At 41.3% G+C, this 27,337-nt stretch overlaps 2 protein-coding genes across 3 annotated transcripts in view; one reads left to right on the top strand and one right to left on the bottom strand.

Annotated features, from left to right (window-relative positions):
- Positions 1–2,251: 2,251 nt before the first annotated feature.
- Positions 2,252–25,628, top strand: LOC110499122 (eomesodermin). Its single transcript, XM_021576045.3, has 6 exons — positions 2,252–3,179; positions 13,724–13,878; positions 14,561–14,682; positions 20,418–20,576; positions 20,886–20,947; positions 21,280–25,628. Exons 1-6 carry the CDS (start codon positions 2,632–2,634, stop codon positions 22,073–22,075), a joined length of 1,842 nt encoding a protein of 613 aa, XP_021431720.1. The 5' UTR covers positions 2,252–2,631; the 3' UTR covers positions 22,076–25,628.
- Positions 25,534–27,337, bottom strand: part of LOC110499123 (oxysterol-binding protein-related protein 7-like) — a 22,348-nt gene continuing 20,544 nt past the window's right edge. For both annotated transcript variants that reach the window (XM_090212659.1, XM_021576046.3), the window contains exon 21: positions 25,534–27,204. In XM_090212659.1, coding sequence (XP_090068785.1) covers positions 27,096–27,204 — 109 coding nt within the window. In that variant the 3' untranslated portion in view covers positions 25,534–27,095. The remainder of the gene's footprint in view (positions 27,205–27,337) is intronic.

Genomic DNA, 27,337 nt, shown 5'->3' with positions numbered 1-27,337 from the left:
GTCAGCCCATGGAAGTCTTTAAAAAGCTAATGATCCATTCTAGCTTCTTCGATTGCCAGGTCAAAGACAGCTTTTAACTGCATTTTGACCAATATATAGTAAGTACATTTTTGGGAAATAGGGCCAAACAAATATCTGAAATAGGTTGTCCACACATAAAATGTGAGGTTAGTGCCTTGTAATTCTGTTGGTCTGTTTGCTCAGATCCAAAACCGAAGAACATGTTGAGAACTAGCACGTGGCCTGTTTGTAATTGTTAGAGGATCAAATGAAAGCTGATTGTGCACACCAACGTAATGTCCTGGGGAAACCTGCAGTAGGATGACATGAGAGCAATGCGGGAGAAATGGTGGCTCTGCCCCGGAGGCTCATGGGTACGCCTGGCTGGCCTGGCCGCTGTGTTGCTCAGACTGTGGCCCTCTCGCCATTCGTGTCAACAACGATGACTTCAGCGGCGTGCCCTTGTGAGCTCACCTTGCTAGGAGATACACAGGAAGTTAAGATTAGAGCAATGACAGTGTGGAGTGGGAGGACTGTGTCATACCTGCACTTGGGGGATTTCTGTGTATTAGTGTGTGTGTGTGGGGGGGGGGGGGGATATCTGTGTTTAACATAAAGATCTTCTCTTTGAGCAGATTTAACAGTTGTGTCTGTGTTCTTGGAACACACAAGGACAGTTGCTGGAGTCAGTCATAGACAATATTTCAGTCACCTCAGTCTCTATTTCATCTTGTACACTATTCTATTGTATTCTTCACTCTGCTACTGAGCTAATACATTTATTGTAGCGGTCACATCCCATTATTTTCACTGAATTATTAGAAATAACTCCCTTCTTTGTGAAATCAATGCATTTATGTGGTTCATTTGACAGCAAATGTCACAGATTTGACCAATTTAAGTTCAAAAACAAAATTGTTAAACATTTTAAAAGTCACGGTTAGAAGAACCTCTGGACTATTATGTATTCAAATTGTATACATCCCTTTTCAACCAATCAATAACTGATCATAATCAGGCTAATTTAAATGCATCACGCTGACAATTACTGGTATTTGTTTTTTTTTTTTTTACATTTTCTAAAACATGATTGAGTCAATATATGAAATACATGTGATATGCATTAATTTACAAAACAAAAACATTTTAGAAATGGCATTTTATTAAACATGACCAAACTCTGAAACTTTTGTGAAATTGAATCGTTCACACTCGTTCTGTTACCCGATTAGACACTTTTTTTAAAATTAAATCCAACCCTTGTGGGTGTGCGGATACTTTTATCAACCCTCCCTCTGATGATGACTAAAACTTTGAAAAAAAATAGCGTTTAATTAAAATGTTGCATGTAGGCTGAGGTAAGAAAGTTGGTTTAAAGTCAGAGACGGGTTGAGAGTATATTAATCACAGTCTGGTGTCAGTGTGGTACAGAACGTGTTGCGCACATCAGTGCACGCTGTCTCAGTTAACCAAAAGCGTTGTAAATGGTTGATATTTCAACATTTCAATTATGACAACATGAATCCCAGAAATGTGCATGCATTTATATCTTAAGGTTATGATTAAACGAAAGACTAACCATTAACTTGTTTTTGTTTGTTTGTTCGTTTTTAAAACAAAAGGGCAAAATATTGTGGGCCAAAATCAGAGAAGAATAGGCTATCGAAGAATAGGCTCACCACAGTTAGGGTATGACTATCTTATCAAGCTATAGGAATAATTTACATCTGATGAACAATATGTCTATATGTATGTACATGTTTATTATCTGTTTATTTTCTCTGTATGCTGTATTCAAAATGACTAATTTATCATTAGGCTATTAGGCCTAGAACAGTAGCATTATAGTAGGTTACTACTAAGTAATCATAATAATATTGTTGATGTTGTTATTATTATAATGTTCATTATAACGGGTTAATGATTTTATCATTGCCTACCTGCATCTGCCACTACAATAAAATATTGAGTTTATTTTGATCACATGCAATTCCAGTAATCAATGGACTGTATTATTTATATTTCCTAAAATGTGTTATTGACCTTAAGTAGCCTAAAGTGAGAAAACGTTGCACTCACAACCGTTTCAGAGAGTTCAATAGTTTGACAATTGTTTATCCTGTTGTCTGCTTAGTTAGAATATATGAGCCGCACGAGCAAGTCCTTGAGAAATGGGGAGGGTCTTTGCGAAATTCAAGCCTATCACGTCCAGCTTCGGCATCAGACCCACCTCCAGCCAATTACCAATCGCAAAATGTATATATCATAGGTTAGGAAGCAGGGCATGTGTTTGAGACACTGGTAGGGACTCTTGGAAAAAAAGACAAGGCAATTATTTCCGAAGGTTAACGATAAAATCATTAACCCGTGACTTTTACTAAAAATATTGCCTATTTCTTGATATATTGAAATTGATGGTGCGTTTTCCAGAAGTCGCTAGACCTATTGTTCTATGAACTTTAGAACGTATTATTTAGTTATTGGGTGAACAAAAAACGGTAGGTGGACGAAATGTTGATTTGTGTGCCTTTATCTCAAAATCGTTAAACGCGCTTTCATTCCACTCGACTTGAAACAAAAGGGGCACGGTGAACCTATGACATTGCGCATACACTGAGACTGGGGCTGCACATGGGCGGCATAGGTCCCAATCTTTATCTCAGTATGTTGAATGGGACTGATACGCAAACTTTCGGAAAAGACACCGAAATCAACAATCACCTTCAACGCAGCAAGGATTTAGCGGAGTTCAAAATGGGAATTCAGGACACCAGGTTATATTACCAAGACGCAATTCAAAACGGACAAGACGGGTTGGTACTGCCATACCACGCAGACCAAACTGTGGCAGGTTTCGGAGCACAACCCGGGAGGTTTTACTCACCAACTCCCCTCAATAGCTGCCACTTCAGCAGTGTCAGGTCGCCAACTAGAAACGGAATGGGACAGACTTATTTACCGACGGGAGGCGACGGTTTCTCGACAACTAGCAAAGAAGTTTACCCTGCCTCTCCAGAGAGTTATTCCGCACCCTTTCAACACGGGTACCCTCGCACTCCGCTCTACCCATTACCTGGGCTACAGGTGTGCGGGAAGACGCAGGCTCTCCTCAACAACTATCCTCTGTGGGCGAAGTTCCACAAATACCAAACGGAAATGATCATAACGAAACAGGGACGGTGAGTAAAAAAGCAAATTCCCTCAGAGGGAAACGTTATTGCCTGTTTATTATAAGCCTATAGCAATAGCATCTGATGTAGACACCAAATGACAATAAACTGGGCACAGACGTCAGTTCCAAATGTATTTTTTTGGTTGAGTTGTCGACTAACGTGAATTCAACATGACACCTTGACAATGGATTTAAGCTAAACGTTGGTTAAAAAAAAAAAAATCCCTTTGATGATTTTTTTTCAAATCCAATCAGTTGTCCATGTTGATACAACATCATCACACGTATTGTTTTCGGTGGAAATGAGGTGGAAACAACATGAATTCAACCAGCAAAATGTGTTAGTTCCTTCCATAGGTACTGTAGGCCTAGGTCAATCGCGCTAAAAAGTTTTTGACAGGTCTCAAGGTATGAGAACATGTGAGCTAATCATTGGTGAGAAGTTCAGGGAAAGTTGTTCCTTGCTGCATTGCTCATGTTTTCCTCAAACTCATTCCTAAACATTGTATGTGTAGGCTACATAATGTTAGCCATATCAGTGTGTACCAAACTGCCAAAGCCGAGTATGTCACACGAAAATTAATTGGGCCTATAAGAATGAATCCAGACACGGCATGAGACTATTGACCCGCTTCAGACTAACAAAGTGCTCAGAAATATTCCGGCTTGTTTATTAGATATTAATTCATATGATGCACAAAACATAATAATGTACATGTTAAACTAGCTGGCTATTTTAGTTGTTGCTTTTTGCCCATCATGAAATCTGCATGCTATTTAAGCTTAACTTTAAATAAACTCCAACATTGTGAGCTTCTCACATATTTTTCTAGTTTTCCTTTGCATATTTTTTTAAATTACATGTTCTAACTGATTTAACTTGTGCAACATGAACATTTTAGGCAAAGCAATCCAAGTTCTCATGCGCTGGTTTGAGTCCAATGTGCTATGATGAGGAGCATAAATACTAGCCACAATATCATGGAAATATTGTTGCTGGAAAACATTATGATACTTCAGCCTGACTCCCTGAAGTGCATGCCGAGTGTATCACCACGCTGGCATAATCCGCCGTCTCTAATTGAACCATTTTCCTATTTGTTTCAAATGCAATTTTGTGCTGCTACAATGGTAAATATGAAAATAAAACCTTATTCCAAATTAAAAGAACACTCCCACTTCTCTGTAATGGTTTAAATCAGTGACAGTTGGTTCAGGTTCTGTCAATCGCATTCATCTCTCTACTCTAATCATTACTATCATGATTGTGTAGGCCTACAGTATATTGGTGCTCTGTGTATGTCTGTGTGTGCGTTTGTCAGTTTTTGATATAACCTCTCCTGGCAGATAACCCTGTGGAAAATGACAGTCTGGTCATGGTTATCTCGGCTCTTATAATTAAAGTAATTAATGCATATCTTAAAATACACATATTGCCGTGCCCCCCGCCACCCCCCTTCACACACACACACACGCAAACACAGAGGCACAGGCAACATACATGCCTACATAATCATGATATTAATGATCACATGCACATTGAATTTAAATACTGTATGTGTAAACAGACTTACCACTAAATAGCTACTCTCATGATAACATTTTCCACTGATAGTGAAAGAAAAGTATTGGAACCATTGGGTTCTCTAATGCTACTCACTTCCAATGGAGCCAAGTGAAAGGGTGAGAGAGAGACACAGAGAGAGACACAGAGAGAGAGAGACAGAGAGACTCGGAGAGAGACATAGACACACAGAGAGAAAGACACAGAGAGAGACTCATAAAGAGACAGAGAGAGACCCAGAGAGAGACAGAGAGAGAGACTCATAAAGAGACAGAGAGACTCAGAGAGAGACTCATAGAGAGACAGAGAGACTCAGAGACTCATATAGAGAGACTCAGAGAGACATACTGTAGAGAGAGAGACATGGAGAGACACATAGAGAGACATACTGTAGAGAGAGAGACAGAGAGAGAGCACGCAAGTGCACAAAAGAAAGGGAGAGAGAGGGGTAGGGGGTGAAGGGCAGAGCAGGCACCAGCGAGGTTTCAGATGGCCATACACAGAGCAGTGGTGCTAGGCACCTTTTGAAGTCCAGGAAGGAAGGCAAGCTTTTTTTCCTCTTTCTTCACTCACACCTCTTCTCTGGTACAGTTAAGAGTATAGGGAGTGAGGATCCCATTCCCTCAGAAGAACAAGTCTGGCCTTTTGAAATGTGCAGCAATCCCTAGGCATGCAGCAGGGGCAAGGGTTCTCCTGCTCTTTTCAAGTGTTCCTGTAAGACAAGACCAATTAATTTAACATGGGCTTGGACCAGCCATCTCCACCACCACTGACTCTTTGACTCATGGCAGTGGCAATGGAACCATATCTGTTGGTGAGAGGTTGCTATTGATTGTGATAGTGGTCCACCATGTACTTAGATTGCTGATAGAAACATAATTGAGGAGATTATGTTAGGTGCTGGTTCAACATGATTGGAATTTAAAACTTCTTGGCGCACCCATCCTTTTAGCTGGATCATTTTCGTCAACATCCGCTGAATTGCAGAGCACCAAATTCAAATTAAATTACTAAAAATATTTAATTTTCATGAAATCACAAGTACAATATAGCAAAACACAGCTTAGCTTGTTGTTAATCCACCTGGCGAATCAGATTTCAAAAAAGCTTTTCGCCGAAAGCTATCCAAGCGTTTATGTAATGGCATCTCTCTCAGCAGACAAAACATTACAAACAGCTAGCAGCAAAGTAGATTGGTCACAAAAGTCAGAAAAGCAATAAAATGAATCGCTTATTACCTTTGATGATCTTCGGATGTTTGCACTCACGAGACTCCCAGTTACACAATAAATGTTCCTTTTGTTCCATAAAGATTATTTTTATATCCAAAATACCATTTGTTTGGCACGTTATGTTCAGAAATCCACAGCCTCGAGCAGTCACGACGGGGCAGTCGAAAATTCCAAATAGTATCCGTAAAGTTCGTAGAAACATGTCAACCGTTTTTTTATAATAAATCCTCAGGTTGTTTTTACAATAAATAATTGATAATATTTCAACCGTAGCTTCTTCAATAGGAGAGAGAGAGAGAAAATGTCTCCTCCAAGCTGCTCACACATGCAAAACGCTGCTGGCACCCAGCCATCCACTGATGTGATGTGATCTTTCTCGCTAATTTTTTCAGAATAAAAGCCTGAAACTATGTCTAAAAACTGTTCACACCATGTGGAAGCCATAGGAAAATGAATCTGGTTGATATCCCTTTAAATGGAGGGAAGGGATGCAATGGACCAGGGAGCTTTCAAAATAGAAGGAACTTCCTCTTTGGATTTTCCTCAGGTTTTCGCCTGCAGTATCAGTTCTATTATATTCACAGACAATATTTTGACAGTTTGGGAAACTGTAGAGTGTTTTCTATCCTAATCTGACAATTATATGCATATTCTAGATTCTGGGCCTGAGAAATAGTCAGTTTCATTTGGGTACGTTTTTCATCCAAACATCGAAATACTGCCCCCTACACTCAAGAGGTTTTAACCAAGACATGCATTTTTAGCAACAACTGCATTCAGCCATTGTTAGGTTTCAGAAACGTCTCTTGTCAAAGAAGACATGAGCATTATGTTGTGTGCTTTTTGGATTGTTGTAGTATTAAAATTTTGAATACTCTATAATTTGATGACATCTCTAACTGTTATTGATCAATAGCAAGATGTTTTCTTGGACGGAGATATGATTGAGTAAGTTCTTACAGTGTAGGCAGCCCATTTCAGAGGAAGAGTTCTGCCCTAACCTGAGACTCATGGGAATCATGGTAACCTGCTCAGAGAGAAAATACATCTCTGTCTCTCTGGTTCAATGAATCTCTGTAATGTTGTGAGAAACACATCAAGTATATATTTCTCACTTAATATGTTCAAAATTGTAACTAGGATCAATCAATCACAATGTAATTAAACCATTGTGTTTTGACTGTTTATAACCCATTTATAAATAAACAAGTAATGAACACGCCTCAAAGGATAAAGTAGAGTTTTTGTTGATTGTTTTAAGTGTCTTTGGTCCTATAAAAGTATTATATAAATCCAATGTTTGTAATATATTTTTTCACTATTCAAGTTCATGGAGTAATACTATGTTGGCCGTTGACACTGTAGCAGAAAGTGTTGGACGTTTTAGGCTTTTAGGTTTATTTACTGTAGCTGTCGAGGTGTTTCTGAAAACTGGGGTTAAATAAAAATGCACATAAGCGTTTGTAGAGATATAGCAATCAGTGTCTGTCAACATCAAGTGCAACCTAGTCTGTGTCTGGGTAATGCATATATGCTCCACCTCTCTCTCTCTCCAGTGAAGCAGAAGTAGGACTATTTCAAGGTTTTGATGTCTTAGGCTTTTTAAACAACTTGTCACATCCTGTACAGATGTTAGTGTGTGCATACATAAAGTATGCAGTGTCTTGCAGAAACCTCTAATACCAACTTTTCAGAAGGAACTAACCCAAGTACTTCCTATATGCTCTGATGTTTAGGTTCTCATCGCCTCTTGAAAGATGTCGAGAATGGGGAGCATGTCAGGCCTCTACAGTGTGACCATTTTACTCACACTGTAGTAAAATAGTTTAGGAGCACAAATTTCTTTGTGTGTGACTCAATTTTTAAACTTAGGAGCACACATGCTACTTGTAAAAAAAAATATAAAAAAAAAAGTCCGCGTTGCCATAGAGCCCTGCATGTATGATGGCACCCACTCATAGAAACCTTTGATTTGAAGTTCATTAGTGATGCACCCATATGACATTTTTGGCCGATACCGATATCCAATATTTTCCTTGCCAAAACAAAACTGATACCGATATCCGATATTTACAATTCTAGCAGCCTTTTAAGCATTCTACTACAGTTACACACACACACATGGACGCAACACATGGACGCAGCGGTCTAAGGCACTGCATCTCAGTGCAAGAGGCGTCACTACAGTCCGTGGTTTGAATCCAGGCTGTATCACATCCGGCCGTGATTGGGAGTCCCATGGGGCAGCACACAATTGGCCCAGCGTTGTCCGGGTTTGGCCGGGGTAGTCTGTCAACTGACTTGCATAGTTAAATAAAGGTTACACACACGCACACACACCACACTGACCAAAAAGTTATTTTGTTGGCATTTACGTATGTCCCCATTACCAGTAAAACATAATCAAAACCTATTTCTTTCACATACTTGCTGTGCTGTTTCGTTGTCCATTTGTTCAGTCATTTCATTCTCAACCAGGACTTCTATGGAATGCCGTTTGGGTCTTTGCATGTCTATAAATATACTATTTAACACTATTTGGCGTGTGAATAACACTATTTGACATGTTAAGTAAGCTTGTTGACCAATCAGGACTTGAATGTGACTGCACATCACATAATAATTTAACGCTTTCATACATTTTTTTACGTAGTTATTACACATTGATTACACTATCACTCGTATTTCATATGTCACAATGAGTCATCGATATGTATGCTATGATGCTGGTAAAGTTGTCTCGCACACCTACAGTGCTGGCCATTTTTAAAAAAGCTAGCTAGCTCATGGATGCAAACAATGTTCTTCCCCAAAAACATAGCAAAATGACATAATCTGTTTCAATAGCTATAGTTAGCTAGCTCATAGCTAGTCATCATCTAAAATTACCCTAATTTTTAAGACCGTTCTTATTTGACTAATGGTGGTCGGACCCATCTGTAAAGCTAGCCACAATAAGGATTAGCCACAATAGTGGACTTTAAGGTTAGCCTTCAAAATAAAGTATGACATAATTTACTATTCATATTCATTTGCATCACTGTCAATTACATATTTTTATTTTGAAGGCAAACCGCAAATTCCACTATTGTGCCTAATCCTTATTGTGGCTAGCTTCACAACACATAAGCTAGCTGGCTGCTTATAATGTTTGCTTTTGGCCACAGGGTTAAGTAGCTGGCTAGCTATTTAGTTTCATGAATTGAAGTTCAATTTCAATAGGCGAACAACAAGTGGCAACTTAGCAAATACTTACTCACAAGGATTCCTAAATCATTGCTAAGAATAATGAAAATGACTGCAGTTTCTACTGGTCATTGTTTTCAGGCTGGTTGTATTGATGCTAGCTAGGTGCCAAGCTAAAGCTATCTACCCCGAAAGTTGCGGTTGAACAAATTATGCTTAATTACCAACACGGTATTGTAAACACATCGTTCGTGGCCGGTGTTTACTTGTTTCCTGACTTTTTTGTACAGCTTTGACAGTGCTATTGTATCTTTTTTGACACGCAAAGATCCAAATGGCGTTCCACAGTATGTATGTCGTGAAGCTGATAGCAGTGAGGCTATTACTGTGTAACTCCGGTAGGGCAACATCTGAAAAATAGAGCACTTGGTAGTGTTAACCGGTGCTCGACCAGTCGGCGAAAGCCAACATCACCCACGACTGAGAATGGTTGATTGTCAAGGGCAATGAATTCCATTATCTTGGCTATAATGGATTTTGCCTTTGCGTTGTCTCACTGAAATGTTCTTACTCTTTCAAATGACTGCTTGACTTGTTGACTGCTCGATCCACACAGCAGACATTGTGGGCTAGTTTAGGAATGCTGTGTGTTGCAAGTATAGTGCAAAATTTTACGTGGTGTCTTTACGTCATGTTCCTTCGTTATATATGCACGTCAGCTTTGACATCGGTTTTGCACATTGGGCGTTAAACTAGACATCGATTCCGATATGTTCACAGATATATCGTGCATTCCTAAAATTCATGCTTTCAGCAAAAATATGTTGTTTGAATATATTCTGTGTATTTTAATTACTGTCCAGCCAAAATCTAAAGTCCAATGCAAACAGTACATTATCAATCATATCTTCATAGTGTATCAAATAACATCATCTGACTATATTCCTGAGCTGCTGTTCGGTTTTCTGTCTACACAAAGGTTCTCTGTACTGTACCTCGATCCATTGGATAGAGAATAGGTGCCTATAAATACTGTGATACTCTCCTTGTGTCCAGCAGCAGCTGTAGACTGGCATGTTTTCATCACCGATGATCAAGTGTACATGTGTGGTGACATAAACTGGACCTGAAATCCTGTCCTGTTGAATCAGTGGGTGCACTCAAGCAGAAAAGTCTTCTCCCATGTGAATATGCAGTCACTGCAGCTTCTGCTTCATTTCCCCAGGGCTACCCCCTTTCTCTTTCTCTCTAACCCAGCCGATGTTTGTTTGTCATTGAGCTTTGTTTTTCCCAACTACACCCACATGTTGAATGATTGGCTGTCTGGCAAGTATTTGACTTAAATATGCTGATTTAGTTAGAACAGGTACTACCTGTGGCACCACAGTCCCTGTCCTTCCAGACAGGTTTCGGCTAAAGACAGTAGTGTAGGAGTCAATAGACATGGACTCGTGGCATGGCTAGACCAGTCTGTGGCTGCCCACTCTCAGTCAGGCTCTCTGCCTTTCAGACTCAGCCAGAGAAGTTTCCAGATCTCATCCTGCATAATCAATAATGAAAACCCCTGAACCTCCCCCACATCTCTGTGGCTTCTGATTTCCTATAAAAGGCCTCAGTTTAAATAAGTCTGACAATATCAGTGAAGGAAAATGTCAGCTATCAGTGTTCTTGTTTTCTGTTTTAGGGTAATGGGGTTCCACTCATGACTCAAACAGTGCCAGTGTCTGTTTTCACTTATATTAAACACAGCCATGGAAGGAGAAACCTATCACCTGTTATGTCCTAGCAGCTAAGGAGCTGCCACAATATTTGGGTTTCACAGAGATTTGAGATTGATTGTTGCACTGGACTGCCCATGATTCAGGTAGACATATTCATATCCAACAGTGTGGAGATTTACCGTAAAAGGAAAAAATATCATCACCCAATTGTCTTTTGTCTTACCATAGGGTATGATGTGTGTAAGGTCTCGTGTGGGTTTTGTCAATGGCACATTTCCTCGTACAGATATGACAGCCTCTTCCATCTTGTCACATAAAAGCATGCAGAACAAACACAAACCAAACAGATTTTATAACAATGTCACAACCTAAGGTGGTCTGTTTTCTGAATACATTTTAATTTATTATATAGTATTCTGGCACAGATCCTTTGGGTTCCCTAATGTCTGTCATTGAAGAGGAGAGGTTAACGCTGTCTCAGCAGAGTACAGTTTGCCTTGACTAATTGACTGTGGTATTGAAATCTGTGAGATACACACATATGCCATGCACACACACCCAATTGGAGTAGGAGTTACCCTCCAGAGTGGATGCCCCCCCCCCCCACACACACACACACACAAACAAACATTTGCCCCCAAAAGAAATGTCTCTTTATACACCTCACTTGTTTTACACTGCTAAATGCTGAAAGAGCTTGAGGGTCGAGCAGACTGAATTTAAATGAGCTGACTTTATAGGCTCACACCAAGTGGAAAAGGTAATGCCCCTTCTGTCATACCGAGGTAGACAGGGCTGTCAGTGTAAGAGGCAGAGAGTAGCTCTCTCTCAATCTCTGCTATAGTATTGTAGAATTACATACGTTACCATGGTTTCATTTAAAGCAACCTACATATAACCCTATAAAAAGTAAGTGCCTTCAGTATTAATTCGGAATATTATAGCAGAAATTGCCTTCATATTCTCACCATAGTAGTCAACCAACAAATAACCCTCTAAAACGTAAGCACCTTCAGTATTAATGATGAATATCGTAGCAGAAATTGCATTCAGGTTCTCACCATAATAGTAATTTCCTGAGTTGGCTAGTTGGTGGTGGTGATGAGAGTATCTGGAAAGGAAGTGTGCTTTTAGCACAGCTTTTTGAACCACTAAGGAGTGGGCACAGCCTTATCTGATCAAGTATCTACCTTCACTAGAGGCACACTATCTCGGTCTATGTGTTGCGTTGGAAGTGCTATACAGCTATAGCCTCAGGTACTATGAAGTATCAAAACAGCGGGCCAAAAGCATGCCGCGAATCTTGAGCAACATCAATTACCCTGTGCTTATCTCAAACAGCCGTAACCTGCAGTATCATAATGAAGGCATATACAGCCTAGTGTAAACTGATATGTATAGTGTATATGCCAGGGCGTCAAAGGGCAAGGGGTTATAAAATGTACACAGGCTTAGAGACCGTTAATCCACGCCGACAGAAAGTAATCCTGTGGTTGTGTTGTGCCATGCTGTTCCGGTAGCCTTGTGTGTGTGTGTGTGTGTGTGTGTGTGTGTGTGTGTTTTACAGTACATTATGTATGTATGAGTGTGTTTTTCCTGTTTTTGGACAAACTTTACCCTCCATTTCCCCACTGTATTGCCTTGGGACAGGCTGACCTCCCCGTTACCTCCTCAGTGACTGCCCCGGTGATCAAATCAGTTCACCAAGTAAAGCTCCAGCAATCAGACGCTGCTTTCTGGCCCATCTTTTATTAACAGCCATATTAAATATTCACCTCCACTACAACACCCTGCCCCCCCTCTCCTATCACCCCGCTCTGCCCCTCAGCCATCTGACCTCACACAGAAGAAACACACACAGAGCTTTTAAAAAGAAATCCCCTCTCTATCTTGCTCGATGTTGTTTCTGACAAAGATGCCTTGGGGTTGGTTCAGATTGTAGTACAATTTGTAGCTCGAAGTAGATTTAGTCATTCTGATGGTAGTGTTGTAAAAGCTGTCAAGTCAAGAAATGTTTGTGTATTTTAATTCCAATTGTTTGTACTGTGTATATCCACATTGGAATAATGGGGGTAAAACGTTATACATGATAAGGTTATTAGAAAGAGCAATACAGTATCATATTTGTGTTTCTCTCTGAAATAATTCCACTCAAACTATATTTTGCTATTTGTTTCATTAGTCAACTGTCTTTTTGACTGTATGTGGACCAATAAAACAAATACCAAGAAATGCATTTTTTAGTGGTATTTTCCTTTCAATTAAATCTTGCCCTATAAGAATGTACTACATCTCTTTTGTTGTATTTTTTATTTATTTTTAATTTGACCCCTTTTTCTCCCCAATTTCATGGTATCCAATTGTTTTAGTAGCTACTATCTTGTCTCATCGCTACAACTCCCGTACGGGCTCGGGAGAGACGAAGTCATGCGTCCTCCGATACACAACCCAACCAAGCCGCACTGCTTCTTTACACAGCGCGCATCCAACCCGGAAGCCAGCTGCACCAATGTGTCTGAGGAAACACCGTGCACCTGACAACCTTGGTTAGCTCGCACTGCGCCCGGCCCGCCACAGGAGTCGCTGGTGCGCGATGAGACAAGGACATCCCTACCTGCCAAACCCTCACGATGCTAGGCCAATTGTGCGTCGCCCCACGGACCTCCCGGTCGCGGCCGGTTACGACAGAGCCTGGGCGCGAACCGAGAGTCTCGGTTCGAGTCTCGGTTTGAGCACAGCTGGCGCTGCAGTACAGCGCCCTTAACCACTGCGCCACTCTTTTGTTGTAATTTTAACCAAATATATCTCCCTCTTCTCTCATCTGACCATGATCTCTCTTCTACTCTAGGAGGATGTTCCCCTTCCTGAGTTTCAACATCAGCGTTCTGGACCCGTCAGCCCACTACAATGTGTATGTGGACGTGGTCCTGGCTGACCAGCACCACTGGAGGTACCAGGGAGGCAAGTGGGTCCAGTGTGGCAAAGCAGAGGGCAACATGCCAGGTATGATTGTACTATAATTAAGCAATAAGACCAAAGGGGTTGTGGTATATGAACAATATACCACTGCTAAGGGCTGTTCTTAAGATTCACTGTGGTATGTTGGCCGTATACCACAAACCCCTGAGGGGCCTTATAGCTATTATAAACTGGTTACTAACATAATTAGAACAATTAAAAGTAAGGTTTTGTCACACCCGTGGTATACGGTCTGATAAACCACGGCTTTCAGCCAATCACTATTCAGAGCTCGATCCACCCAGTTTATAATATTTCCACACCACACTCTCTGTCATCCATACAGCTCCAATCAATGACATACAGTGGTACAATCAGTGAATCCCCAATACTCCTCCAGAGTAGCCTTGAGAGTTAGAGCATCAATTTGAACTACCACGCAGCACTGCAGTCATCGAAATAGGTCAGCCTGTGTCATAGCAGGTATGGTGGCTGTGTGGCACCGGACTTATTACAGTGTAGTGGTAGTTGTGGTAACATTGCCATGGTAGCTAACGATTATGTGGTGGCGGGTTAGAATGTTGTTGTGCCGATGTTAACTGGAGCTGTGATTGTGTAGTAGGGCATTTGCTTGTAAATGATTTGTGAAGCATTTATGTAGGCTTATGTAGACTTATAAAGAGCTCAAGAAGGCTTCATTAATGTTGTTATTAACTCTGTCCCATAGGGAACAGGATGTATATGCACCCAGACTCTCCCAACACAGGGGCTCACTGGATGAGGCAGGAGGTGTCGTTTGGCAAGCTCAAGCTCACCAATAACAAGGGCAGCTCCAACAACGTTGCACAGGTAACAGAATACAGTATGCTCAGAAAGTCATTTAAATACGTCATAAAATCCTAATGTTTTATGTTGTTTCTTTTTTGCTATTTGTGTGTTTGTTCAGTAGTTTGAATATTTATCCAAATTAGATTTTCTTTTGATGGTGCTTTTGATCGTATTTCCCCCCAGAAAAAAACTAGAAATAATGAAAAATATATCTATATAATGTGAGGTCGACCGATTATGATTTTTCAATGCCGATACCGATATACCAAAAAAAGCTGATACCGATTAATCGGACGATTTTTATTTATATATATATTTGTAATAATGACAATTACAACAATACTGAATGAACACTTTTATTTTAACTTAATATAATAAATACATAAATAAAAATCAATTTAGTCTCAAATATATAATGAAAAATGTTCAATTTGGTTTAAATAATGCAAAAATACAGTGTTTGAGAAGAAAGTAAAAGTGCAATATGTGCCATGTAAAAAAGCTAATGTTTAAGTTCCTTGCTTAGAAAATGAGAACATATGAAAGCCGGTTGTTCCTTTTAACATGAGTCTTCAATATTCCCAGTTAAGAAGTTTTAGGTTGTAGTTATTATAGGAATTATAGGACTATTTCTCTCTATACCATTTGTATTTAATATACCTTTGACTATTGGATGTTCTTATAGGCACTATAGTATTGCCAGCCTATTCTCGGGAGTTGATAGGCTTGAAGTCATAAAGAGTGCTGTGCTTCAAGCATTGCGAAGAGCTGCTGGCAAACGCAGGAAAGTGCTGTTTGATTGAATGCTTACGAGCCTGCTGCTGCCTACCACCTTTGTCAGACTGCTCTATCAAATATCAAATCATAGACATAATTACAATATAATAAACACACAGAAATACGAGCCTTAGGTCATTAATATGGTCAAATCTGGAAACTATCATTTCGCAAACAAAACGTTTATTCTTTCAGTGAAATACGGAACCGTTCCGTATTTAATTGAACGGGTGGCATCCATAAGTCTAAATTTTGCTGGCTAAAATTCAGGCAAGTCTTTGTTAAGAAGAAATGGTCTTCACACGGTTTGCAATGAGCCAGGCGGCCCAAACTGAAGCATATACCCTGACTCTGCTTGCACTGAACGCAAGAGAAGTGACACAATTTTCCTAGTTAATATTGCCTGCTAACATGAATTTCTTATAACTAAATGCAGGTTTAAAAAAATATACTTGTGTATTGATTTTATTTTAAGAAAAGCATTGCTGTTTATGGTTAGGTACATTGGTGCAATGACAGTGCTTTTTTTTCTCGCAAATGCGCTTGTTAAATCATCACCCGTTTGGCGAAGTAAGCTGTGATTCGATGATAAATTAACAAATAATTGATTATTTGCAGGACAAGCTAGTTAGACTAGTAATATCATCAACCACGTGTAGTTAACAAGTGATTATATTAAGATGTATTATTTTTTATAAGATAAGTTTAATGCTTGCTAGCTAGCAACTTACCTTGGCTCCTTGCTGCACTCGCGTAACAGGTGGTCAGCCTGCCACGCAGTCTCCTCATGGAATGCAATGTAATCGCCCATAATCGGCGTCCAAAAATGCCGATTACCAATTGTTATGAAAACTTGAAATCGGCCCTAATTAATCGGCCATGCTGATTAATCGGTCGACCTCTAATATATATATATATATATATATATATATACACACACAGTGCTTTCGGAAAGTATTCAGACCACTTAACTTTTTCCACATTTTGTTACGTTACAGCCTTGTTGTAAAATGGATTTAGAAAACAATTATTGTCAGCAATCTACACACAATACCACAAAATGACGAAGCAAAAACAGTTTTTTTTTAATTTTAGCAAATGTATTAAAAATAAAAACATATACCGTATTTACATAAGTATTCAGAACCAATTCTGTGAAACTCGAAATTGAGCTCAGGTGCATCCTGTTTCCATTGATCATCCTTGAAATGTTTCTACAACTTGATTGCAGTGCATGTCAGAGCAAAAACCAAGCCATGAGGTCGAAGGAATTGACCGTAGAGATCCATCATACTTAAATGGAAGAAATTTGGAACCACCAAGACTCTTCCTAGTGCTGGCCACCCAGCCAAACTGTGCCATCAGGGGAAAAGGGCCTTGTTCAAGGGAGGTGACCAGGAACCCGATGGTCATTCTGAAAGAGCTCCAGAGTTCCTCTGTGAAGATGGGAGAACCTTCCAGAAGGACAATCATCTCTGCAGCACTCCACTAATCAGGCACTCCTCAGTAAAAGGTACATGCCAGCCCACTTGGAGTTTGCCAAAAGGCACCTAAAGACTCTCAGACCATGAGAAACAAGATTCTCTGGTCTGATGAAACCAAGATGGAACTCTTTGGCCTGAATGCCAAGCGTCACATCTGAAGTAAACCTGGCACCAGCCCCCACATTTACATAAGTATTCAGACTCTTTACTCAGTACATTTGTTGAAGCACCTTTGGCAGCAATTATAGCCTCAAGTCTTCTTGGGTATGACGCTATAAGCTTGGCACACCTGTATTTTGGGAGTTTCTCCCTTTCTTCTGTGCAGATCCTCTCAAGCTCTGTCAGGTTTGATGGGGAGCGTTGCTGCACAGATATTTTCAGGTCTCTCCAGAGATGTTCAAATCTGTTGAAGTCCAGGCTCCAGCTGGGCCACTCAAGGAAATTCAGAGACTTGTCCCGAAGCCACTCCTGCGTTGTCTTGGTTGTGTGCTTAGGGTTGTTGTCCTGTTGGAAGGTGACCCTTCGCCACAGTCGGAGGTCCTGAGCACTCTGGAGCAGGTTTTCAACAAGGATCTCTCTGTACTTTGTGCCGTTCATCTTTGCTTCGATCCTGATTAGCCTCCCAGTCCCTGCCCTTGAAACATCCCCACAGCATGATGCTGCCACCACCATGCTTCACTGTAGGGATGGTGCCAGGTTTCCTCTAGATGTGACACTTGGCATTCAGGACAAATAATTCAATATTGGTTTCATCAGACCAGAGAATCTTGTTTCTCATAGTCAGAGTCATTTAGGTGCCTTTTGGCAAATTCTAAGTGGGCTGTCATGTGTCTTTTTAGCGAGGAGTGGTTTCCATCTGGTCACTCTACCAAAAAGGCCTGATTGATGGAGTGCTGCAGAGATGGTTGTCCTTGTGGTAGTTTCTCCCATCGCCACAGAGGAATTCTGGAACTCTGTCAGAGTGACCGTCGGGTTCATGGTCACCTCCCTGACCAAGGTCCGCCTCCCCCGATTGTTCAATATGGCCAGGCGGCCAGTTCTAGGAAGAGTATTAGTGGTTCCAAACTTCGTCCATTTAAGAATGATGGAGGCCACTGAGTTCTTGAGGACCTTCCATGCTGCAGAAATCTTTTGGTACCCTTCCCCAGATCTGTGCCTCAATACAATCCTGTCTCGGAGCTCTACGGACAATTCTTTCTACCTCATGGCTTGGTTTTTGCTCTAACATGCAACTGTGGGAACTTACAGTGCCTTGCGAAAGTATTCGGCCCCCTTGAACTTTGCGACCTTTTGCCACATTTCAGGCTTCAAACATAAAGATATAAAACTGTATTTTTTTGTGAAGAATCAACAACAAGTGGGACACAATCATGAAGTGGAACGACATTTATTGGATATTTCAAACTTTTTTAACAAATCAAAAACTGAAAAATTGGGCGTGCAAAATTATTCAGCCCCTTTACTTTCAGTGCAGCAAACTCTCTCCAGAAGTTCAGTGAGGATCTCTGAATGATCCAATGTTGACCTAAATGACTAATGATGATAAATACAATCCACCTGTGTGTAATCAAGTCTCCGTATAAATGCACCTGCACTGTGATAGTCTCAGAGGTCCGTTAAAAGCGCAGAGAGCATCGTGAAGAACAAGGAACACACCAGGCAGGTCCGAGATACTGTTGTGAAGAAGTTTAAAGCCGGATTTGGATACAAAAAGATTTCCCAAGCTTTAAACATCCCAAGGAGCACTGTGCAAGCGATAATATTGAAATGGAAGTAGTATCAGACCACTGCAAATCTACCAAGACCTGGCCGTCCCTCTAAACTTTCAGCTCATACAAGGAGAAGACTGATCAGAGATGCAGCCAAGAGGCCAATGATCACTCCGGATGAACTGCAGAGATCTACAGCTGAGGTGGGAGACTCTGTCCATAGGACAACAATCAGTCGTATATTGCACAAAGCTGGCCTTTATGGAAGAGTGGCAAGAAGAAAGCCATTTCTTAAAGATATCCATAAAAAGTGTTGTTTAAAGTTTGCCACAAGCCACCTGGGAGACACACCAAACATGTGGAAGAAGGTGCTCTGGTCAGATGAAACCAAAATTGAACTTTTTGGCAACAATGCAAAACGTTATGTTTGGCGTAAAAGCAACACAGCTCATCACCCTGAACACACCATCCCCACTGTCAAACATGGTGGTGGCAGAATCATGGTTTGGGCCTGCTTATCTTCAGCAGGGACAGGGAAGATTGTTAAAATTGATGGGAAGATGGATGGAGCCAAATACAGGACCATTCTGGAAGAAAACCTGATGGAGTCTGCAAAAGACCTGAGACTGGGACGGAGATTTGTCTTCCAACAAGACAATGATCCAAAACATAAAGCAAAATCTACAATGGAATGGTTCAAAAATAAACATATCCAGGTGTTAGAATGGCCAAGTCAAAGTCCAGACCTGAATCCAATCGAGAATCTGTGGAAAGAACTGAAAACTGCTGTTCACAAATGCTCTCCATCCAACCTCACTGAGCTCGAGCTGTTTTGCAAGGAGGAATGGGAAAAAATTTCAGTCTCTCGATGTGCAACACTGATAGAGACATACCCCAAGCGACTTACAGCTGTAATCGCAGCAAAAGGTGGCGCTACAAAGTATTAACTTAAGGGGGCTGAATAATTTTGCACGGCCAATTTTTCAGTTTTTGATTTGTTAAAAAAGTTTGAAATATCCAATAAATGTCGTTCCACTTCATGATTGTGTCCCACTTGTTGTTGATTCTTCACAAAAAAATACAGTTTTATATCTTTATGTTTGAAGCCTGAAATGTGGCAAAAGGTCGCAAAGTTCAAGGGGGCCGAATACTTTCGCAAGGCAATGTATATAGGCAGGTGTGTCCCTTTCCAAATTATGTCCAATCAATTGAATTTACCACAGGTGGACTCAATCAAGTTGTAGAAACATCTCAAGGATGATCGATAGAAACAGGATGCACCTGAGCTCAATTTCGAGTCTCATAGCAAAGGGTCTGAATACTTATGGAAATAAGGTATTTCTGTTTATAATTTTTAGAAATTAGCAAACATTTATAAAAACCTGCTTTTCCTTTGTCATTATGGGGTATTGTGTGTAGATCAATGAGGGAAAATAATTATTTAATCAATTTTAGAATAAGGCTGTAACGTATTGTGGAAAACGTGGAAAAAGTGAAGGAGTCTGAATACGCTGTTTGTGTGTGTGTGTGTGTGTGTGTGTGTGTTCTCACAAATGTAGTGCACTGGGCCTTTACTAGTCCTGTATTAGCAGACCGATATAGCCATCTGTAGCGCGGACAACACATTTGTTTCAGCGCCGCCCCCCTCCCCCTTTGACCCAAAATTCTCAGCATCCCCCCTCCCCTCCCACAGCGAAAAATATCGCAGCACCCCCCACTACTTCCTAAGGCTATGATGGTCATAATGCTCTTCTATAACTAACTCTACAGTGCTGTTCCCTCCTAGATGATCGTGCTGCAGTCACTCCATAAGTACCAGCCGCGGCTGCACATCATTGAGGTGAAGGACGATGGTTCTGAGGACCCCTTCCTCACCACCAAGGCCCAGACTTTCATCTTTCCGGAGAACCAATTCATCGCTGTCACAGCCTATCAAAATGCAGACGTGAGTCACCTCGCCTGACCTCAACAGCTCATTGGGCGTGCCCTTTTCCATAGCGTATCATAGACAATTATAACTTAATTAGGAATAGAAGTATACTCGCACAAAGGTGCCAAAGCAGAAGACTTTCCCATGATAAGAAAATAAACTGTGTGTAACCCTCATTAATTATTTCATGCAGTCAGTGATCTCTCTCTCTCCCTCTCTCTCTCTGTTTCTAATGCATCTACGCTCTCACACTCTCTCTCCAACGATCTGTCTGTCCTATCCTTGCCCCCTCTCCCATCCTGTCTCCTGCTATTTCTTACACAGATCACTCAGCTGAAAATAGACCATAACCCCTTTGCTAAAGGTTTCCGGGACAGTTATGACACGTGAGTATGCCAGAAAATAACTGAATTAATAAAGAGAAAACAAAACCCTGCTCTCCAGAGGGGCCTCTAGTCTTGAATGAGAATGTTTAAAGCCGCTCTATGTCTATACAAGCAGGCGCTGAGGCACAGTGTTCACACACCTACTCAGTCCAACCGTATCAACACTAGATATCTCCATCTAATATATCATGTAAAATTGCTAACGCTAGTAGGCCTATGTATTTCTATCTCACAAAGATGTGTTGATATGAGTAGGCGTTAGAAGCCTTTTAGTTGATTGAGAGATATTTTTGGCTTAGGTTTTGTCAGGAAGTAACACCTCCCCTGCCTAGGCTGTATGCACCGCCTGACACGGACCGCCTCACCCCGTCCCCCACCGAGGGCCAGCAGTTTTTGCCGGGGACCTGCTACACACAGGGGTACCTGACGGACCAGTACATGAACCCGCTGCCCCAGAGCCGATTCTACAGCCGGGAGCACATGGCTGCCATGGGCCAGCAGTCCAAAGACCCCTCAGCCAGCCCCCACAGCCGCTGGTACCTTTCCCCCCAGCAGAGTGTCACCTCCAACCGGCTGGACTTCAACACCTACGAGAGTGACTTTGCTAGTAACAGCTTCTACAAGCCCTTTCCCCTGCAGACGTCGGCCCACCACGCGCTGGGCTACTACGGGGACAGCCCCTTCGCCTCTGCCAGCGTATCCGTCTCGGGAGCCTCCTCAGCAGCCTGGACCACCAGCCGACCCTCCCCTCAGTACCTTAACCACCCCCACCCCAGTAAAGCCGGCCCCAGTCTAGGCTGGTTCAGGCCTGTGTCCTCTTCCAACTCCTCCTCTTCAGGTCCCGCCAGGCTCCACCCCCCATCCCTGCTAGAGCCGCTCCGCCCCCCACCCCCACTACAGGACAAGCCCAAGGAGGTGGGGGGAGAGGACCCCTGGCTGGAACCCCCCTCGGTCAAATCAGTGGACTCGGCCGACTCCGGCCTGTTCGAGAGTGGGGTAGAGAGCAAGAAACCGCGAGTGTCGCCCTACGCCTCTAGCACGGAGAACTCGCCACCCACTCGCAGTGCGGAGGTCTGTGAAAAGGACAGCAGTAGTGACGCCGGCTACTACGGCTTTTACACCCACTGAGCCCCCCACCCACCACGTAAATACCCTCTCCTAGTGTCCTACCCGATCCTCTTTGTGCTTTAGTATCTCCCACATGGCCGTGTGTCTCTGCCTGTCCAATGAAGTCATGTAATGGCGCTGGACTGGAGCTCAATTGGCTACGGAAGTCCAACAACAAAAGGGTGAAGACAAGTCAGATATCTTGTACCTCAGCTATTTTCACACACACACACACACACACACACATATATATATATATATATATATATATATATATATATATATATATATATATATATACTTACTTTAGAAATAGAGTAGACCTCTCTATAGCCCAAACGTGTGGCTACTCTACTCATAAGGCCCTCTCTTTGTGTGTTGGCTACGTGTTTCAGAACAAGGACCCTTTGAGGTCAGACACTAACACTTTGAAGGTGACTGTCAAAGTGTGTGAGGGCCAAAGAGCCAAGGCGATTTGACTGGGTCCACTGACACTGCCCTAGAGACACGTAGACACAACGACACGCAGACCTGTGACTTAAGTCTTTCTAACGTTTGGGGATTAGAAAATAAGACGTCTGCACACCTGCTGACAGAACCCTGCAGGGACTGTCCGGTCTTCCCACGTCACACACACACACACACACTTACACAATCGCCCACACACTTTCTCTCTCTCACACACACATGCTCACGCACAGACATTTCTCTATTCTCCCAACTCTTTTAGTATATGATCACAATTACATGCCCCAATGTACTAAGATGCAGACAAGACTGGTTGCATGTTAATAACATAATTGAATAATTTCTGACTTATCCTCCCTCTACTGTCTGAGGAGATTCCAACTCCCCCTTGTGACAGCAGTGAAAAACTGCAAGCTGAGGGTCGAGCACACAGGCGAGAGGCCAGAGGTCAGGTGTCAGAGGTGAGGGGGACCTTAGCCCTGAAGTGGCAACGCTAATCAGCCTCAAGCCCGACGGGACAGTCTTCCTCTGGTCTTCTGAAGCCTACAGCAGGTCTGTCATTTAGAACTATTGGCCTTAGCAGCCAATAGGAGTCGCCACTCTGAAAGACTCACAACACAATGGAATTCAACATATCTCACAGACACTCTGGAGGCAACTTCATTTGAATTTGTAAGCGCACAAAGGGAACCTAAATCATTGGATGAATTTACTCTCAGGCTTCCATCCCAGACCATTTCAGGGAGCTGCGTTCAGTATTACAGGGTAAAAGTTTTTGACGGTTTCACTGTAACAGAGGTCGCCCTCTGTGTGATTTAAATCAATCTGAGAGTGCCCCCGTCAACACACAAATAAAGACCACAATCAATAACTGCATTAAAACGGGGGCCACTCGGACAACACACACTGGAAATCCTACTAACAGAGAGCTGATAATGACACACACAAACACACAGACACAATCATAATGCCAAAAGCCCATTATATGGCCTACACAGGGTAATAGTAATATAGGGTAGTATTTGTATTTATTTATTGGATTTGATGACCTCTGTTGCTTCTCCATTTCCACCCACCCTGATACCAGGCAAATATGTATCCTAGGGCTAAGAGAGAGCCAAACAGACAGGGTACATGTAGCCTATGTATTGTCACTCCCAGGCTTGGTTAGGGTGACCTGACAGACCATGTCCACCCCCAGACGTTAGGTTCATCATGTCGTGACAAAGGCGCAGCTTCCTGGCAAGGTGACAAGAGATCTATAGAGAGAGAGAGAGCCTCCAGTCTGAGCTGATCAGAGCCCTGGCCTTCACAAGGTGCTAATGACCACAGACAACTATTGGGTGACAGTCAGCCACTCACTCAGAGGACCCTGGGATAGTGGTGGTCTTAAACCACGTATTGCTGGGTTTGTGTGCTCCAATTGCAAGGCCATCAGAAAAGAGACAGGAATGTAATCAAGGCAAGACCTCATTATTTATCACACTTCTGTAGCTAAAGTATGTGATTACAGTATATGATGCACAGAGGACAGACATGGTATAATTAGCATTTAGTGAGTGACAGGCCAACCATGAAAACATGACTCATAAACACAGTCAACCACTCACACTGGAAGGTGACAAACACATCCACTTTAAAATAAAAAAAAGAATAGAGGTCTGTGTGTCTATAGTCAACACTGCTGGCTAAGATTGAATATACTTCATGTAAGATATAATTGTATTTAAAAAAAACATACATATACAGTATACTAGATGTTCATTTTGTTGACCTCATCAAAGTGTTTTTATATTATTCATTCATGACTTATATACAGTAGGTGCCAACTTTCAAAAGGAAATTCTGCCATTTGTGTCAGGCTAATCAGGGATTCTCTGACAAAAACTGGAGCAATAGGATGGAAAAGACAATCAGGTCTGTGGTATTGCAGAACTCTATATTAAGTATGTTTGTAAACAGAAAGACATCCCTAAACGGAACTAATCTTGACTACTGTGACACCATCATAATGGAATAATGCTGCAGCACAGTAAAGGTCTCGCACAGGACATTGGACTGACTTCATGTTTTTAAATAGGGAAAGGGAATAAACTGGAACTTGAAAAGTCAAGCAAGATGTTTTCTTATGCAGAATCTTATGCTGGACACTGTACAAAAATATTATATTGCTTCCTGAACATTTTGGTTTTACCCTTAAGCAGTTTAAATGAAAAAAACAAAAAAAGGACGAGGTTTCTTAATATATCTTAACTTAAAAATCAGAGTTATTTGATAAGAGGTGGAGAGTTATTTACGTTATTTAAGTGCAATTATTTATAAGGTGTTCAATATGGCAAGAGCAATTAAAAACGTTGGTTTTATCAAATGCTATGGAAATGTGCTGACATTTTACTCTGTATCTTTTTGTATGTTACACTGGCACTGAACCTGCACTAACATGACAGCTAGTGAGTGTCTCTGTTGGGGGAAATAGAGAATTCTGTATGTGTGGTGTGGACTCCTCAGAACTGCCACCTAGTGGTAATCTTACTCCTTACAATGAGCAAAACAAACCCAACTCGTGACAATAGAAATCTTCCGTAAACACTCCATAACCGATGATATTTTCCATCCTTTAACTTTCATGTCCCCAATATCAGAATAAACCTGTGAATGGGAAATGTAGTCCCCTGGGATTGCCATTGTCTACAGAAGTAATGATGACTTTAAAAGGCTTAGAGAATAAGGTGTTGACTTGAAAGGTCAAATTCTCCATCCAACATTGGATAGTGAATCATCTTCCTTTGTGTTTAATGTGCACTGTTTGTCTTGGAGTAGGGCACCTTCCATTCTGTGAGATGAATTATCCTCACGTTTTATAGAGGTGTATAAATCATCATGAACTCAATCGGTCCGAGGAGGCTGGAAAGGGATACAGACTCAGATGATTCAGGAATGCAGTAGAGAAATGCAAAATATTGTGTTTGATTTATTCTAATGTAAAAAAAAGACTTGAATGGCAGAAAACAGAGGGGGAAAATGTTATTTATTAAAGGTGGCTTACGTGTGTATTGTACTGTTGTTTTTTATTCATGAATTAAAGTTTAACTATCTTAAATCACAACTGTTTGGTTTGGTATCTCATTGAATGTAAATACAAACTATTGAATAATAGCCATATATCCATTGTACAGTATATTACACATGTTGATATTAAGTCTAGTTTGATCATAATTTGATTATACTCATAATTCACCATTATAAAAGGTACCATAAAGCAGATGAATTATGATGAATACAGTACATTCAGTTCCCACTCAACCAGTTTCGACTTGGTAACCCCTTTCATGAGAAATATCTTTAATCATCACAATAGCATTATTAGTGTTAACTAAAATCACAAATCAAAAGCACAATTTATGCAAGCTAGATGACAAGTTATAGGTTATATTCCCATGTCAAATTGTTTGACTTACTAAAATTAACTCTTGTAAAAGAGAGGTATTTAATACACTAGTGCCACTGAAATAAATATGATTCAACAATAATTCATAAAGGGTTGTATCTTAACTTAAGATCCACTCACGTAACTAAGAATCATGCATAGATGTCTTTGGGAGATTTATGTGAAAACGTTGAGTGATGAAACACAAAAATCTAGTTAGGATTCAGCCCAGAGAGTATAAAATACACATTTCAAAATATACAATCTCTGAATATTAGTCCACAGTAAATGTTTTCTTGACCTGAGCAAATTAACCTCACACTTCCACCCCTCGAGGCCGCTCAAACTCAAACTCTGGACCGCGAAGCCAGTCCCACTGATTGTTTTCATTGATCCCCTCTAATCAGGGACTGATTTAGACCTGGCACACTAAGTGGTTGCAATTAATGATCAGGTAGAACAGAAAACCAGCTAGCTCCGGACCTCATGGGGCAAGAGTTGAATACCCCTGCTCTAGACAGTGTTTCTCAACTCGAGTCCTCCAGTACCCCCCAACAGCACACATTTTTGTTGTTGCCCCGGACTAACTCACCTGATTCAACTCATTGAGGGCTTTGCTGATTAGTTGACAAGTTGAGTCAGGTGTGCTTGTCCAGGGCTACAACATAAATTTGTATTTTTGGGGTATTCGAGTACTGGAGTTGGGAAACACTGCTCTGGACAGCAAATGCATCCTGATAGAGGAACATAAATGTACACAAACAATAGGGAATGATCGTAACTACATTGCAATGGACAATACAAGTACCAGTAGAAATGCATTAGAAAAATGAACAAAGTCTCTCTTTATCCTTCTTAGGTGATGGAACAGGTGATGCTACACTTTCAGGGAATTCTGGGAACTATTTTCAACTTGACTGTTCACTGATGACTGTTCAGTGGATCCAAGTAGTTTCCAGACTTTCCTGGAAGTTTTCTTTGTCTTGGGAGTGCATATAAGATGGTGATGATAGAAGGTGGGCTTCTCAGGACAGTTCATCCAAGCCTTCATCAATTCCCACCACGTATCCTCTGGGTTTCAATACAGACTTGGGTAATTTTATCATTTGATTCTCGCAGGCCACCAAATGGCCCCAGTGTGTTTCCTCACCATAGTTCCAGGTTGTTTGTGTTAGCAAACCCTGGGTTCTCTCTGAATTTCCAATAGGTTCCGTTGGTCAGCCACACATCCCTCCCAGAGGAATCCACGGCTTTCCTGAATATGGAAAAGGAACAGAAAATGTAAATGACTGAATGCATACCTTGAAGTTAGGGCTACAAACTATTTTTTGGTGAAGTATTATCCTAGATATAAGATGACACACTGATTGTTATTGCTTCAGTATCAC

The sequence above is a fragment of the Oncorhynchus mykiss genome, chromosome 20 (assembly GCF_057628025.1).
Source record: "Oncorhynchus mykiss isolate SJ-2025 chromosome 20, ASM5762802v1, whole genome shotgun sequence".
NCBI classification, from domain to species: domain Eukaryota; kingdom Metazoa; phylum Chordata; class Actinopteri; order Salmoniformes; family Salmonidae; genus Oncorhynchus; species Oncorhynchus mykiss.
Note: the sequence above shows the minus strand (reverse complement) of the source record. Positions and strands in the feature narration are given on the sequence as shown.